The sequence below is a fragment of the Esox lucius genome, chromosome 7 (assembly GCF_011004845.1).
Source record: "Esox lucius isolate fEsoLuc1 chromosome 7, fEsoLuc1.pri, whole genome shotgun sequence".
In the NCBI taxonomy this organism is placed as follows: domain Eukaryota; kingdom Metazoa; phylum Chordata; class Actinopteri; order Esociformes; family Esocidae; genus Esox; species Esox lucius.
In genome coordinates, this window is record NC_047575.1 from 26,437,835 (window position 1) to 26,455,993 (window position 18,159).

General features: G+C 40.5%; 1 protein-coding gene across 24 annotated transcripts in view; it reads left to right on the forward strand.

The window, feature by feature from the left end:
- Window positions 1-462: 462 nt before the first annotated feature.
- The window catches only part of picalma (phosphatidylinositol binding clathrin assembly protein a), a 43,013-nt gene continuing 25,316 nt past the window's right edge, over window positions 463-18,159 (forward strand). For 23 of the 24 annotated variants that reach the window (XM_034293140.1, XM_034293148.1, XM_034293145.1 and 20 more), the window contains exons 1-2: window positions 463-1,031; window positions 15,692-15,834. In XM_034293140.1, the coding sequence (XP_034149031.1) occupies window positions 902-1,031; window positions 15,692-15,834 (273 nt within the window). In that variant the 5' untranslated portion in view covers window positions 463-901. The remainder of the gene's footprint in view (window positions 1,032-15,691; window positions 15,835-18,159) is intronic. The other variant, XM_034293141.1, reaches the window with a different exon arrangement.

Sequence of the window (18,159 nt, forward strand, 5' to 3'; positions counted from 1 at the left end):
CGCTATGCCATTCAAATCATATTCACGGTCATGTATTGATGTATTGTCATTTTAAAGGCACGTAGTCTATTAATGCAATACATTTTAAATGTTTTAAATGTATTTGTCTTTCAATTTCGTTTCTGTTTTTCATTTATATGGATACCTAGGAACTGCATTTAGGCTTATTGTTTTGCAGTAGGCAAATAGCTAATGGCAATCCTAATCAAATCCAAATCCAACCCAGTAAATATGGAACGTTCCTTTACATACAGACATATTTACGGAACTATTTTTGGCAACACCCACATACACTTTTTTGGGAGTCTCCGTATGGGAATATCTCAGGTTCATACTCCTGGTGTCCTCTCCTTGTCTGACAAAAAAACATTTGTGGACAACGTCAGAAAGTCCCGCCCCTCTGATCATTTCCTCCAATAAGTATTCAGGAGAGGAGAAAGGATGTGATCACAACATAATTGAGGTCTTCCCTCCAGTGTACTCAGACCCGCCATTTTCCTGCTAGCCTCCAGTCCATTTAAAAACCCAGCAGTGGGAGGCAAATAAGTAGAGAAGAGCATACTTCTTCAGTGCTGGGAAGGGAAGTGAAGGGAACGAGCGTCATTCAGTGTGAGAAAGAGTTGTGCGGCAGGTAGAAAGGAAATTGGGAAGACATTAAAACTCTGGGTTTGTATATTTTTGGTCGTCCAACGTAGACAAATATATTACCAACAACTTCTAAAATCCGTGGATGCGGGCTGCGTTTATCACCCTGGGATTTAGGTACACGAGAAGCGTTCCTGAGGTCCCATTTTACCTCTTTATTTTGTGTCAGGTGGCGGAACCGTGGGATTTACGGAGCACAACAGGGGACAAAAGGATTTGAGACATTTGTTCTTTATCTTCATACAAAAGTGCGACGATGTCTGGACAAAGCATTACGGATAGGATAACCGCTGCTCAACACAGTGTTACCGGCTCTGCGGTGTCCAAAACTGTGTGCAAGGCGACCACGCATGAAATTATGGGTCCGAAAAAGAAACATTTAGATTGTAAGTATATGTCTGCAAGTTGCTACATTGTTGCGTTTGATCAAGCGTGTGTTTGTTAGGATTTGTTTGGGCTGAGGCCTACTGAGGCTTTTCTAGTCTGATATTCACCTACCTTACAATGAAACAATGCGGGATTTCCTAGAATTGTGATACAATAAAGCTCTGATCTTTGGTCTGTTATATATCATGCTGTCAAAAAAATATTCCTCTGCTTGACACAAACCATGTTTAACTGGGTTACCATCAAATCATAGGTCAGATTTAACAGTAATGATTCTTGTAATTATCATTGTGTTTAATGTAATTATTGAATTCGCTCACATTGCTCCATTCATGGTTTTTGATAGTCTTAACAAGACGACCATAGTCTACCTACTGATAACCTACTAAAATGAAGAAAACACTTAAGCAATTGAACGATACAATATATATACATACATGCACATAGTTGCAGAATTATCATTTAAACATTCTTAGTCATGTTTAAAATATGTTGGACAGGCCCAGCTGCCCTTTATGTTAGTTACCATGGCGTGGCTAGAAGAAATCTGTAGTGTCTTTGAAAGAGGGGTGATTGTGAGGTTGGATTGGCAGTTGGCCTAAACGTCTGACAATTACCATGGTTTCCAAAATTGTATTTACATGTACTTTATTGGTTTTCGTGCAGTTTCTCCTGTGATCGTTAGCTGGAGTTCATAGCAAAGTAGTATTAACCTGACTTAGGTATCTGGTCCGTATATTGTCATGTTCACTTGCATTTCTCATGTATTTTCATGTAGTGCATAACAAAGTTGCTCCTAATCAGCTGCAAGTTAACCATAATGCATTTGCTCAGCATTGTTCTAAAATACTGGACTTTTGTACTTTTTTTGAATTATCAGCAGCAGCTCAAACTGTCAACCAATTCAAATGAGTAGAGGATGCTGTATCAAAGCTGCTTTGGTTGGGAATGTGTCTGTTTGGGCTGGGAGTACCCTTCAGAGAGCCTATTTTACAATTGGCTGCGGTACTGCTACGACTTGGTCTGTGGTCTATTATTCAGACTTCAGTCACCAGGCCTCAAAATCACTTAACTAATTTATTTGAGAATTTGTTGATGGCATTTCACTATCAGCCAAACAGCAAATTATTGATTTACTTGTTGAAGAATTTAAGTTGCCTTCCATAGAGTTCTGGACACTGCTTGTTAGTTCTGATTAATAGAGACTGTAGCCTTCATTTCATGCCTACAGGCATTTTAATGTTTAGTGTGTGTCTTACAGGATCTTAAAGCCATGGGGCAATATAGCATTGTTTTCTATGTCATTCTGGGTGTCTGAAATGTTAGACTGAATTTGATGTGAGTTTTGTGTAGTGGTCTTTATGATTAGTGTATGTTTCTCCCAGTATTTATGTCGGACTCAGCTTTTCACAGGCTCTCAATGGGGAACTTTGACAGTGTGTATTTTTATTTTTGTCACTGTTCGCAAGATGGTCTGACAAGGGGATGTACAAGACACACCCTCTGCACTTCCTGACATTTGACCATGGTTGTGCCACACTTCTTGTCAGTCATGATAGGGAGTCGAGCTGTCATTTATGCCAGACATGGACAGCACGATGATAGCCATGGTCTAGAATGGAATAGTATTTTCCACAATATTTCCGAGTTCACATTAGACTCTTGAAGCAAAGTTTGAACTGAAGTTCTGTGTTCTTGTTATCAACGTAACTAATGCTGAGGCTGGATTTTCATATTCGTCACCCTTATGCGCTGTGACTTAACTTCCTGATGCGCAACACTCATTTGAATCCATCACTACGTTTCAAATATTAATTTCCATTTGGCTAGATTGTTTATGTTCCTGGATGATGGACTTTGACTGGAAATCAACTGTAATGTTGTGAACTGCCTGGACAGTCATGCACCAGCAGAATTAATTATTCCTTATGTTTCTTTCCAAAAACCATAGCTGGCTAAATAGTTGGTGCCAAAATGCTTGGTTGTAGATTGAGACCTGTGCTGGAGAACACTGGTAAACCCATCCCATATTAAGGTTATGAATCAGTAATTAATTACATCAATTAGCTAAATGGGAATGGGTAGCAAACTAAACATACTTAATAAAGGCCATTGCAATTTATTCCCATTGCTAGCTAACATTAGCTAGTTAGTGAAACCAGGCACATTAGATAATTTAATTACATAATTCACCAATTGTAATTAGCTCTCCTTTCAAGACTTACTTTAGGAACAATTGCTATCCAAACCAACCACAATTTAATACCTTAATTCTAATGGATGCAACCATATATCAGTGTCATATTGTGTTGTTCCCCCTTCTGTAGCGGTTGTTATGAAGCCTAAGAGGATTTGTATTTATTAACAGTACGAAGTGTCTGGCTGGGTTTAGTCACCAGTGGAACAATTTTCCATAGCAATGACTGTTAGTCTCTATGTCTGAGCGGGGTTATGTTAGCATTAACACTTTGAGTCTGTTTCTGGGTTCATGGTGTGTGTGTGTATTAATAAAAAGGAAAAAATCAGTCCCTGCCAAGTTTTGTCTGACCTGTGAGTTAAAGGTTTGAACAGACAGCTTTTTACCTTTTACACCTTTCTCAAAGACCAGTAATGCAATCAATCTCCAATCCACTCTGAGCCAGTAGATATTAAAATGCATGTTGTGTAAGTGCTATTAGTCCTGCTCTGTCCTGGAAAAACAATAACTTTCTTCTTCATATCATTGTGCAGTTGTTGTGATAACATCTTGGCCTATAGGACCTTTTGGGTTGATTAAGTCACAAAAGCAGTACAGTGTTTCATTATAGGTTGACATCTTGGCAACTTTTTCATCTACGGTGTTGTCCTGAGTTACTGGCAACCTTTGTAGATATGCGCAAATAAGGCTAGGAACATATTTTCTTTTTGTTCATCAGCTTGATCTTACATTGCAAATAAGAGTGAAACCTTATGTTTTAGGTAAAATGGTTAAAATAACTTTCAAAATGTTTTTTCTCAGAATCGTCTCACAATTATTACATTTAATACTTTCTGTACCGTGCTCTTACAAAGATAACAGCACTGACTCTTCGCTGATGTTTGAGATGGGGAAAATGCGACTGAGACCATTCATCAATGCAGAATTGCACTTGTGAAGTCTTCTCTTCAGCTCACCTGATGTTTTCAAAGGGGTTCAGGGCAGGGGATTGAGGTGGCCATGGCAAAAGCATAACTCTGTATTAATTGAGCCTTTTCTTTGTGTGTCTGGGGGAATGCACTGGTTCATTGTCCTGCTGGGATATCTCACATGGACCCTATTTTTAATTGGATGGAACTTTTATCTAAGTCATTGGGAAGATACATTTATTAAATTTCATTTACATGAATGTCTTGGTGTGCAAATGGTGAAATTATTAATTCAAATTTCATAAGAATTGTTCTCCAAACATTGCTCAATTGCTCTGTAATTTGCTGGACCCCTGGAGCTAGCTTCGAACGCTTGTCTTGAAGACATCGCTAACTGTAAGGTAGCTTTGCTACTGCCACATTCATGGTCTCTTACCACATTGTCTTAACATGAAACCTGTGTTGAATGTGTTTTTATTAAGACTCAAATGGTCAACAGACATTAGTGTCATTTACACTGGGGATGCTGGGGACATGTCCCTACCACTTTTTGAAATGGCTGATTTTGTCCCCATCACATTTTGAAAGCATTTGGTTAAAATGTTCTGAAAAATCAAGCAAACCAATAAATGTTAAAGGTTTATTTGCACAAAATAAAACATGCAATGCAGTTTAGATACAGAAAGAAACAATGTACATTGTCCAAAAAAAGTAACTTAGTTTATTTTGTTTATTTCTGATTCTAAAAAAAACATGCATGCGCCGATAAGTAACTTGACACAGTTTCTTCTTGTCCAAGTTATAACACTTCGGCAAATTATATTTGAATAGATTGTTATTGCTGCTTCCACAGCCATCAGTGTGTATTTGAAAAACTATTACTACTGTATTATTTTACTCATGCTTATGTGTATTGACCTAAAATAAACATTATGTGGTTGAAAACACTGCATAGTTGTGATATATGACAGCGCTGAACACGTCCGACTCTGGCCAGCCCCCATGCGAAAGCACAGTTTGAATCTGGCAGTTAAGCGACGTCACTGAACATTCTAAATACAATGTGGGACCGTACTCTCAGGGGCACAGAAGTAAAAATCCCATATATGCGACCATAACGGTCATTTTTTATGCTGAGTATTTACGTGTTGTTGACTGGCCTACGCTATGCCCATTTTTGATGCATGGCGCCGTTATTCAATATTTTTCCCGTCCTGCTGTAATGTTTTTTTCATCTGATCTTTTGTCCCCACTACTTTTCAACATAAACTGACGCCCCTGTCAACAGATCATGGAATTACACAGGATATATTTGCAGGATAACTCAATAAAAGGAATGCTGTAAATAAAATACTAATATTCTAGTTCAATAGTCATGCAAGTTTGGGCAAAGCGCTAAAGTGGATCTAAACAGTCCCTTGATAATGTTGATATCTTAGGGAAAATCCTTTCTAATATTGTCGTTGGGCAGTGTAGTTTGTCTAATGCAATTTGTTTTACAAAATGTCTGGAGTTGATTGACCAGGTATGGAATTACTCTAAGCCTTTCACAAACTGTAGTTTAGGTATTTTTTTATTCCCGTTTTGTCCTCCCAATTTGCCTTGATAGCATCTGCTGTTGACCAAACAAACAAGCTCTATCCTTCTGGAATGCAGGGAGATGGTTTCTGATTCCTTTATCTGCTCTTCTCTGGAATTATGTATTCACCACAGTTTTCCCTCAGTTGTTTAAAGGACAAACACTTTCTGTAGGCATTCTAAAATTATTGGCACGTTTGATGAAGAGCAAAAATTGCTTTTTCAACACAGGTAATGTGGTATTAAATTTTTTCAAAATTTTGAATATTTTATTCTTCATTGATTGAAGCAAATCAAGAACATTTGTAATTTTCTAAAATCATTCCTTGTTTTCAATACTTTTAAATTTTGGGATCCCTTTGTTCTGCCTGCTGTCTTGAATCAACTAGGATTTTGGTCAACTAGGATTCAATGTGTGCTTTGAGTCATTGTCTTGCTGGAAGAGCCACCTAAGGTAAATATATCAGCCTACTAGCACAAGCAATTAGGTATTTGGCTAATATGTCCTGGTGCTTGTTAGAAGCATAGCCTGTGCGTCTCCATTTTAATGTCATCAAACCAAAGTACCATGTTCTAATCCAAGTGCTAGTACTGTTTAGCAGACTCCAGGCCTTTATTTTTGGTTGCTATCAATAAAGACATTTTGACTGGAAACCATTGGAAATAGGCTATTGATGTCTAATTGCAGATTTAGAATTGGTGTCTCCAAGATTCAGTCAAGCTGTGAAACAACTGGGGCCCTGGGATTTCTTTGCTTACTGAACCAATATCTCCGATATACCGGTGTACCAGGTTTCATTAATAAAACTTAAATATGCTTATATATACAAATACTCACAAATGAAGGATGGTTGATAAATAATTTGAAAATATAATTATAAAAACACCTGTTGATTGTAGCATTAGCTACCTACCATCAACTTACATAGTAATGGTAGCCAGTTATTCTCAAAGTGTATGAACATGTCTCTTCTCTGTTATCAGCCTTAAATTATGTTGTTGCCATGACTTCCATACCCCCTGATAGGGTTGAGTTCAGATTCACCAAAAGAAAGCAATTCTCTTTCCCCCACTCAGTTGTTTTAATAGCACTATTATTTTGCCCACAAACACCTGTGTGGATTGTGATTAAAATAAATGAATAAATCCAATTAAGACTTTACCTCAAAGTGGACACATGGACTAAGAGGGGGGCTGGTAAAGGGTATCAGTACTCCTTTTGTTGTATGGTGCTGGTAGGAGCAGAGCAGGGATGTGACAAAGGTTGAAGGTGTTTCAGGGGGCTGGCAGCACTTGAGAGCTAGAGTTTCCTGTTAGTCTGAAATAGCTTTGCTGTGTCTAGCTCCTGTCTGATTTGTATGCAAGATATTGCCCCCTCCTCTTACGTCCTTTTGATTTGGGTTGGGTTTCCGGGTTAATGTGCACATCCAGTCACACAAGCATGTTAAATAAACCCCAACAAATAACACTGAGACAGTTATCAGAGAAAAAGAAATGGGCAAAGGTCAGCCAATTGTCTTTTTCCTTGTTTTGACGAATAGCTTTTTCGCTTATGTGCTTCGGTTAAGAGCAGGTGTGAAATTACCTCATTGTAGAGTGTTCTGCCATTTTGAAACAAAAGCAAGCTCACCACTAAATTAGTTAATTTTATCATTGTGTCCTAAAACTGGATGTATGATCTTAAAGAGGTACTGAAAATCTGGTTCCAACTTTTCACACAACCTGACACCTGACGTGTTCAAAGTACAACCAAAATAAACACCCACTGTGCATTTGTAAGAAACGCTTATTAGTCTGTGAGAAACTTTGCACTTTACTCACTTCCCTTTTGTAAGTCAGTGAGTCAGAGGTGTTTATTCATTTTTCTGCATCCATTGTTCATGTTTGCTAAGATATTTATCATTGGGCTAACATAATGTGAGTTGAAGTTGAATGTTTTCTACCTACACAACCATGTCCTGAAGGCAGGATTAATGTAGTTGGTTGACTCAATGGAGAGGGTGGAACTTACATTCCAACTCTGGAATCACTAAATTTCATTTAATTATGAAACCGTTCTGGTTGAAGTGCCTGTAAACTCAACAGATTGTCTGTTAGCTTAATTGCTTTCTCAGACTGATCCGCTGCTTCTGTTGACGTGCACTTTAATATAACACTTCGATGTCACAAAAAATTGCACGGGGCAACTGTCAAACTTTTCCACAGTCATTACCAAGCATAGATAATCCACGTATAGGAGCCTCTGCACCAGATCCCGAGTGTCCTGAACAACAATTCTTTTAAAATAAACCATAATAACAAAACCTTCAAAACTGGTGCTATGAAAACTTTTGTAGCCACCACACACAACTCTGTTATGTGGCAGTAATGTCATCTGTCGGTAGCAAATGCTAAGTTGCTGTTACGTTGAAACAAGGATAGATACCACTGTGAACAAAACTGACAAGTAAAAAATAGGTTGAAAATGTGATTTTCAACCTATTTATATAATGAAACATTATTTCAAGGTATACATCATTGAACGGTTCTTTGAGGTAAACTGCTCTACTATTCTTAGTGGGAAGTGTTTTGGAGTTGGTTTTTGCTCGCAATGCAGCTAGGTTGGGATGCACAGTTTCAGTTGCTGAATTTGGACAATGCTATTAATGCTAATTCCAGACTGAGAGAGCCTTGCATAATGACTTGTGAAAAATTACTCCATGGGTCTCCAAGAACATGTCAAGTGTTATTTCATCCAAATTTAAATCTAATTTAAATAACTGGACATTTTCCAACATGTCATCCAAATCTGAACTATCCCTTTATGTCATAGCTATTAAAACAAACAGTATGTGAATAATCACATTGCTATTTAAGCAAAACTAAGTATTGCTGATGACAAAATTTTAAAAGGAAATTAGTTTACCTACTCATTTACTGTACCTGCTTCATCAGGGTCATATCTCCAAACAAGGAGGCCCTTTTTAGTCCGTTCAACCCAGTCTATAGGTTTACTGTGTATATGCATTATGCTACTGCATGAACACTTTCTTCATTGCATTTTGAGCATGGATCCAAACCGTGGAATCCTAAAGGTCTCTTGTGCTAGGTCGATTTTGGCCTTCTCTAAGCTATGATAGTAATCAGTACATATCCTCGTTCATGTGCCTGAAGATGCTGTTTATTTTGTTGAATGGTTTCATGGATAGCGAGCCTTCAGTAGATAAGATTTATCGCCCCTCCCTGCCACATTACAGAACTTTGCCCGCCCCCATTACCTAGAGAATTGGTCATAGTGGTGTTACACAACCCAGTCAACTCAACATGTGTTTCCTATGCCTTGCGAAACTACTATTGTAATCACTTGTGTCCATCTTATCATGTATCAAATTCTCTAGTTAGTCTGATTGCCCCTAATGCTCATTCCAATTCATTATCACCAGTGAATGTGGTACAAGGGACTGTTTATACCTGGCTAGGTTGCTGAGATGAGTATGGGGGGTGGGTTCGTGTTTACCATCCTCCGCTTGTTACTTGAGTAGCTGTACAGGAGGGCTTGCCAGTTTATTCGAGGTGGTTTTCTGCAGACTTGTCCCCCAGCTTGGGCCTGAATGTTGAGTGTTCTGTCACACAATGATACAGTACTGCAGAACGCTCTGGATGTTGTGAAGCAGAAAAATATGGTCAGTGTTTTCGGTTTCCCAGGAACGATCTTAGCCTTCAGAGAAACTGAATGCACTGTTGCACTTTGGCGCCCAAATTGTCCATAGGGACACTCCATCTCATGGTGAGTATGTACTTCCAGGGATTTCTAGGAGTTGACCTGTTATGTTTGCTGTTAATGATTGCCTGGTTCTGGTCAGTTACTGACCTGCACTTGAACATGATGACCTGTGTTTTTGTGACCTTCAGGACTAGGCAGTTTGTCACTGGACTAGGCTGTCTAGAGACAGTAGGCCGGGTTGATATAGCAGGATGACATATAGGTTGGTGTAGTGTAGTCTTTGGTGTTAAGACATGAGTGAATGGTGGAGGAGGAAAGTGGTTCATTTTAACTGGGTTCTTTCACTAATAAACGGTGGTACAGCTGGATGTTGGGAAACATCGTTATTTCATTTTTGCTTGTAGAAATGATGTTTGTACGGTCTAAAAGGTAGGAGAAATCCAGAGAGCGGTGTGTTTTAGTTTTTTTGGTCAGGCTGTTTCTGGATCTGCATGATTTGTACTACAGCTGTTTTCTATAGGTGACAAGTAAAGGTCCAGTTTTCTATCTCGCCGTTTTGGGTTTTGAGCTCCTTGTGTCTTGTGATTTGACCAGTGTCGAGGTCAGAGACCCTGCATGTCTCAATAACTCTGAAGCGCTGTGCATGTGACCCGGTTCTGGTTTATTGTCAGTGTTCATTGTGTGCGCCGCGTACTCCAGGGCTCAGGTAGTCTAACCACATGCCGTTTTAACCACTGAGGCAGCAGTGTGTTGCTGGGTCAATCGAGTCAGTCCGGAGGACTCTGTCTGTGTGTGTGTTTGTGTGGGTGTGGGTGTCGTCCCCTCCCCTCCCCCCTCTTACGAAGTGTTGCCCTCTTAGACCGCGTGACCTCTGACATAGAATGACCGTCCCTGAAGAGTGCTGACGCACTGCCGGCCCTACTGAATGGAGCCCACTGGAATTCTCTGAAAAGCCTTTTGAGATTCAATAACACGTGCTCATACCGGGCTCTACCATCAAACTGTCATTCTCTAGCCTTTCATCTGTCCACAGCTCCATTTGACCATCTACAAAATCCATCTACTGGCTCATGGATAAACCTCAGCAGCAGACTTGTGGTGGGCCGCCTGGATCTAGTTCAGAATCTTTAGCAAGATGTTAAAGGTCGACTTCACTTTGGTTTTACTGTACCCGTGTTCCTGTCACTGAATGAATTGAGTTTAATTGCGTCATCAGATCATTTGTGTATGATATTGTCCTGACAATGGGGGCACCGTGGACAGCAGATGGCTTGATGGTGGTATTGGGCCAGTAAACTAAAGACTGCTAGTTCTAATCCCAAGCCAGCAAGGTGTCTAATTGTAACCTGAGGTACTTAACCCTAATTGCTCCTCTAAGTTGCTCTGGATAAGAACGTCTGCTGTATTTCTTAAATGTACGTCTCTAATGTCGGAACGATGTGGCTCTGCCAGGAAAGACATTGTTTAGCTGTAATGTTTGTTGGTGTGGGCGCCACCCACTTTATTATATTGTTTTTCAGAGTGTGTGGAGCTAAAGAGCCTCTCACATCGGACATGTTGCGACTAGGTTTCATCTAAATGAACAGGACGCACCAATTTTTTTTATTGGGGGGGGGGGGGGGCGGGCAAGATTCCATGTCCAGTAGCATGCCAGTAAAAACTAAGCAGCTGTGGGAAAAGGCCAATACAGACCTTGAAAGAGCCAAGCAGTACTCTGGCATTTAGAGCAAGGTCACATAATGAAATTATTTGTACTGACCTGGGACATATGCCTTTATAATTCAAGAGATTTAAAGAAATATTCTGTGAATTGACTGACTTCCTTTGCTTTCCATTGCTGATTTAAAAATGTTGGTGCTACCGTAATGACTTCCTCTGGATGTAGATAATTCATTGCTTCAAATCAAAACTATTTGCAAAGTTTGTCGTGGCATTGGTAAATAAGTCTGTAGTTGGGTAAACAGTGATCGTTTTTTGAATTGGATAACGGGGGGGGGGGTCTAATTAAAGAAGGTTGATTCATGATTGTGCTCTACCTCACTTCCTAGGCATCAACACCAAACAAGTTGATGACGTATGTTCCTAAAATATCACTACTAGGTATAATAGTGATAAAACTAACTTAACAATTCTTTGTAAATAAGTCTTTATTAAGACCATGTTGAAACCCCAAAGGACTGTAATTTTCTGGTGACCTCCAAGTTCCATTTTATGGGTGGCTTCTGTCAAAATAAAATGAGTGTCATTGTGCATGTCAGAGGCTCTCTGTGCCTGATGCGCATGCATGCTGTATGTACAGAATGGGCTGTGAGAGGTAGCCAAGCTTGTGTGTCCACTGAACGTGTCTGCCAGAGCCAGGAATTGTTTTGGGGTGATTTACTTTTGAACCCATATCAAAAAAGTTTTATATCTTTAATTTTATAAACCTTTGTTTTCAGCTTAGCGATTGGCCAAAGCCATAACTTAGTCCCTGGCCTTTGTTTAGCTTGCCCTGGTGTGTTTAAGTTGTCATTTACCACTTAAGTTACACTGGCCTCGAACTGTAGGGCGGGATCTCGTGTGTTCATTCATTAACGTTAACACTGGTTCTTTATTACAGATGTGGGTGGTTTCCAAGTGCATAATATGAAGTCGCTTGTGAATATGCACTAGCTGTTCTTTTACAATAAAGTTTCAGTAATGACTTTGGCTTTCTCTCCTGTATGTGATTATGACTTGGCACCTTTCTTTAGATGTTGGGAATGCCGTCCTTTGTGACACTTTTCATTTTTCAACTTTCCACGGAACCCTTCTAAACCATAAAGTAGTTAAAATAGAGCCTTGTCACATTCCCACCCGATTGTACTCTACACTCGCATCCTTTTCGTTTTGCATTTCAGACTTCTGCCATTTCAGCTACCGTTCTGGCCAAAATGAGCCCTTATGTGAGAAGTTGTCATTTTGCGATGTTGATGTGCCACTTGGTTCTGTGTTCATGTGTTGGTACAAACCTGTGTTTTGGCATTTATGTTTTTGGTCTGACAGAAGCACCAGTTGGTTGAATGTGGTAAATTGACTCAAAGGGCATATGGACAACTGTTTTAATTTGACTGAAATGACCTCTCACATGGAGAACCTAGATCTTGCATGTAAATGATTGTGTACTTAGTGCTTGACTGTACATCTGAGTTGAGTGTGAATGATCTTAGTAGTTTCAGACTGCCTGCCTGAAATACAGTGGCCTGGAGAGAGAACATATAAATTAGTCTGTTTGCTTTATGGAGGGATAGTTGATCTAAGTAAAGCTACTGCTACGGGTCTCTGCTAGGCTCTGGCTGGCTCACAATTAGAGCCAAAATGTCAGGCCCTCTGCCCAATTCAACCGTATGTTAAATCACAGCATTTTCATGAAGCAGCATTTCATCCCATTTCTCTGCTTTGATTCAGGCCAACTTTCTGGTGGTAGTGTCTCTAGATGTCATTTAACAGAGCAAACAAGGTGTCATTTCAAGACTGTTAACTTGTATTGTCTGCAACAAGGGCATGTGCTCACTTCAATGGATGAAGGCTCTTAACTGTCCAAATTTTGTTTAAATTGTTAAATTTGTTTCTCAACTATTTATTGATAATTTTTTCCGAGCATTTGGCCCGTGATTGTTTTTAAATACTGCGTAAACCAGAGGTCTCAAACCGGTTCCACAGAGGGCCGAGTGTCTGCAGGTTTTTGGGTTTTCCTTTAATTGGTTCCCAGTTCAGACCTAAACAACCAGGTGGGGGTAGAAACGAACCAATTAGTGACCTAATTAGTCAATTAAGTACAAGGTGAGAGCTAAAACCTGCAGACACTCTGCCCTCCATGGAACCGGTTTGAGACCTCTGGCTTAACAGTTCCTGGTTATAATGTCATTCTCCTGCCCTATTTTGACAAACCAGTCTGGTCTGTATAGCTACAGTTGGAAGAACAAGTATTTGATATACTGTCGATTTTGCAGGTTTTCCCACTTACAAAGCATGTGAGTGATGGAATCTAAAACAAAAATCCAGAAAATCACATTGTATGATTTTTAAGTAAATAATTTGCATTTTATTGCATGACATAAGTATTTGATACATCAGAAAATCAGAACTTAATATTTGGTACAGAAACATTTGTTTGCAATTACAGAGATCATACATTTCCTGTAGTTCTTGACCAGGTTTGCACACACTGCAGCAGGTATTTTTGCCCACTCCTCCATACAGACCATCTCCAGATCCTTCAGGTTTCGGGGCTGTCGCTGGGCAATATGGACTTTCAGTTCCCTCCAAAGATTTTTCTATTGGGTTCAGGTCTGGAGACTGGCTAGGCCACTCCAGGACCTTGAGATGCTTCTTACAGAGCCACTCCTTAGTTGTCCTGGCTGTGTGTTTCGGGTCGTTGTCATGCTGGAAGACCCAGCCATGACCCATCTTTAATGCTCTTACTGAGGGAAGGAGGTTGTTGGCCAAGATCTCACGATACATGGCCCCATCCATCCTCCCCTCAATACGGTGCAGTCGTCCTGTCCCCTTTGCAGAAAAGCATCCCCAAAGAATGATGTTTCCACCTCCAAGCTTCACGGTTGGGATGGTGTTCTTGGGGTTGTACTCATCCTTCTTCTTCCTCCAAACACGGCGAGTGGAGTTTAGACCAAAAAGCTCTATTTATGTCTTATCAGACCACATGACCTTCTCCCATTCCTCCTCTGGATCATCCAGATGGTCATTGGCAAACTTCACACGGGCCTGGACATGTGCTGGCTTGAGCAGGGGGACCTTGCGTGCGCTGCAGGATTTTTATCCATGATGGCGTAGTGTGTTACCAATGGTTTTCTTTGAGACTGTGGTCCCAGCTCTCTTCAGGTCATTGACCAGGTCCTGCCGTGTAGTTCTGGGCTGATCCCTCACCTTCCTCATGATCATTGATGCCCCAAGAGATGAGATCTTGAATGGAGCCCCAGACCGATTGAGACTGACCGTCATCTTGAACGTCTTCAATTTTCTAATAAGTGCGCCAACAGTTTTTGCCTTCTCACCAAGCTGCTTGCCTATTGTCCTTTTTCATCCCAGTCTTGTGCAGGTCAACAATTTTATGTAATGAGTGGAAAACAGGAGGGCTTCTTAAAAAAAAACTAGCAGGTCTGTGAGAGCCGGAATTATTACTGGTTGGTAGGTGATGAAATTCTTATGTCATGCAATAAAATGCTAATTAATTATAAAAAAATGATACAATGTGATTTTCTGGATTTTTGTTTTAGATTCCGTCTCTCACAGTTGAAGTACCTATGATAAAAATGACAGACCTCTACATGCTTTGTAAGTAGGAAAACCTGCAAAATCGGCAGTGTATCGAATACTTGTTCTCCCCACTGTATATCAGGATGTCAGTGTTTTTAAAGATAGGTTAGGCCTAGTAAAATGAGCGTGTGTGTTCTTATATTGTATTCATGTGTCTGAAGGTGCCTTAATGATTAATTTAAAAAAATGTTTTTGTTCTTAGATGTCACTTTGATTGGATGGTTTGTCAATTCTGCACATCTGTCAGTCCTCGGTTTGTTTTGTTGTCACATGGCCAGCCTCGTGTGCTGATCAGAATGTTTTCAGCAGTCTGCAAAAAATGTTGTAGTCCACCCAGGTCACATGAACAGGCAGACGTCTGCACAACAAAGAAACAAATGGAACAAAAGTAGAAGCATTATTAAAATGTAGTTTCTGCTTTCGTGGTTCATTATAGTTAAAGGGAATCTGTTTGTCGGCTATTGAAATGGTTATTACAGATCTCCAGGGCAAATGTGTCTGTGGTGCATGTCGGTTCAGGGTGTTGCGATGGCCCAGTGAGCGCAGGCATGTGAGCTCAGTCTCATGTTACTGAAGGAAAGGTGACAGGAGGCATCCACTTTCACCGCAGGCCAGATGGACCAATGCCAAAGGTCAAGTATTGCCCAGGAAGTCTGAGGTATCTACACACTGACACCTGTCACCGCAGTGTGAACGTATGCACATTAAGCACAACCTTTTCCTGGGCCGTGTGAAGCAGCGCCACAAGGACTGTGTTTTCAGTCTGTCTCGGTGGGTTTTACTGACCTGAGCTTATAACCGGACGTTTGTCATTAGCTCCCAACTAAATAATGCTGTGTTCTGTGAAACTGTCTTATTAAAGTAGCATTTTTGTCTTGGCTAACGTTCTCTCTCTTCCTGTTTTCTCTTTTTACTCTCTCACTCACCACACGCGCCTTTAGAAACCTGCCATTACCTGTGTTTCCTTGTCTCCCCCAGACTTGATCCATTGCACCAATGAGATGAACGTGAACATCCCCCAGCTGGCTGACACGTTGTTCGAAAGGACGGCCAACACCAGTTGGGTGGTGGTCTTCAAGTCGCTCGCCGCCACACACCACCTCATGGTTTATGGCAACGAGGTGAGAAAAAGTCTGTTAGTGTTACAGTGCCTGCGCATGTGTGTTAGGGCGCGTGTGTGTTAGTGCGTGTGTGTTAGTGCGCATGTTCAAGTTGAAGGTGCCCTTGGCACTGAGGAAGCTGATCCTATATCTGTGCCTGGGGAAACTTCACCCCAGGTCTCTGTGACCACAGTTCCAGCAGGGCCATTTACAGTAAGGTCCAGAAATAATTGGTCCCTGAGACAAATGTTATTTTGATTTGATTCTAGGTAAAGTTAAATATTGAATATGTGCTTAAAATACCCTTTAATTTGAGGGTATTCACATCCAAATTGGTGGATGGGTTTAGGAATTACAGCTCTTTAATATGTAGCCCCCTCTTTTTCACGGGATCAAAAGTAATTGGACAGTTGACTCAAAAGCTGTTTCATTGACAGGTGTGGGCTATTCCTCTGTTATTTCTTCATCAATTAAGCAGGTAAAAGGACTAGAGTTGATTCCAGGTGTGGCAGTCCCATTTGGAAGCTGTTGTTGTGAACACACAACATGTGGTCAAATGAGCTCTCATTGCAAGTGAAACAGGCCATCTTAGGCTGCAGAAAAATCCATCAGAGAGATTGCAGGAACTTTAGGAGTGGCCAAATCAACAATTTGGTACATTCTGAGATTAAAAGAACACTGGTGAGCTCAGCAACAGGAAGGCACGGAAGACAACAGTGGTGGATGATCGTCGGATCCTTTTTATCCTTTTATAGAAAAACGCCTTCACAACATCCAGCCAAGTGAAGAACACTCTCCAGGAGGTAGGCATCATTATCCAAGTCTACCATAAAGAGAAGATTTCACGAGCGCTAATACAGAGGGTTCAAGGTGCAAACCATTCATAAGCCTCAATAATTGGCCAGGTTAGAGGCTAGATTAGACTTCGCCAAAAAACATTTAAAAATGCTGACCCAGTTCTGGGGCAGCATTCTTTGGACTGATGAAACTAAGATCAACCTGTACCAGAATACTCGGAAGAAAAAGGTATCAAGAAGGCTCGGAATGCCTCATGATCCGAAGCATACCAGATAATCTGTAAAACACAGTGGAGGCAGTGTGATGGCATGGGCATGCATGGCTTCCAATGGCACTGGGTCACTAGTGTTTATTGATGATGTGACAGAAGACAGAAGCAGCCGGATGGATTCTGAAGTGTATAAGGATATATTGTTTGCTCACATGCCGCCAAATTCACCGAAGTTGATTGGAGTATGCCTCACTTTACAGATGGATAATAAACATACTGCGAAAGCAACCCAGGAGTTTTTTAAGGCGAAGAAGTGGAATATTCTGTAATGGCCGAGTCAATCACCTGGGCTTAACCCGATCAAGCATGCGTTTCACTTGCTGAAGACAAAACTTAAGGCAGAAAGACCCACAAACAAGCTACTGAAGACAGCTGTCGTAAAAGCCTGGCAAAACATCATAAAGGAGGAAACCCAGCGTTTGGTGATGTCCATGCGTTCCAGACTTCAAGCAGTCATTGCAAAGGATTCAAAGTATAAAAAAATGAACATTTCATTTATGATTGTGTTAATTTGTCCAATTCCATTTTAGCCCCTGAAATAAGGGGACTGTGTTATGAAAATGGTAGCATTTTTGTTCAACACCTTGAATTAAAGCTGAAAGTCTGTCAGTCAGATATTTTGCCAAAGTTAGCCTCTTATAGTGTGGTGTGGTATTAATGGCTGTTGAAATCAGTTCAGTGTAAGGCTGCTTTAGGAGTCTGCGGTGTCCACGCCAACAGGATTGGGTCATTCATCATACTACTTTCAAGGAAGTGCTGATGTTAAATAATTACGGCATATTTTGCATTTGGTTAAGACAGCAATTAGCTATGTCAGAAACTCTGTTACTATCCAACTGTTGATGGGTTTTATTTTGTGCTGTTGAATTTTTTAAATGATGATTTGTCAATGTTTTGTTAACTATAAATTGTTTATTATTTTGACATTAAATATGTACAGGAGCTCTTTTCCTGGCAGTCCATTAGATCAGGGTTTGTCATTGCCCTTATTTGCCTATTATCTGTATCTATTTGTGCTGCATAAATCTGAACAGAAGGTTGCTGCTCTCTGATCCCATAATTCTACCATCTCCTACCATTTTGATCTTGATCAAGGCACCAAATATGATAACGGCTATATTAGGGTGCAGTATAAAAACCACATGAGCCCCTCTTATCTGGAGAGCTGCTGGGTGTGCAGGAATTTGAACCAACTCTAAATCACACCTACGCTTAGGATGCTTTAGGTAAGGTACTTGAATAATTGGAAAGGGCATAAGGTAGGCAAGGTGACTAGA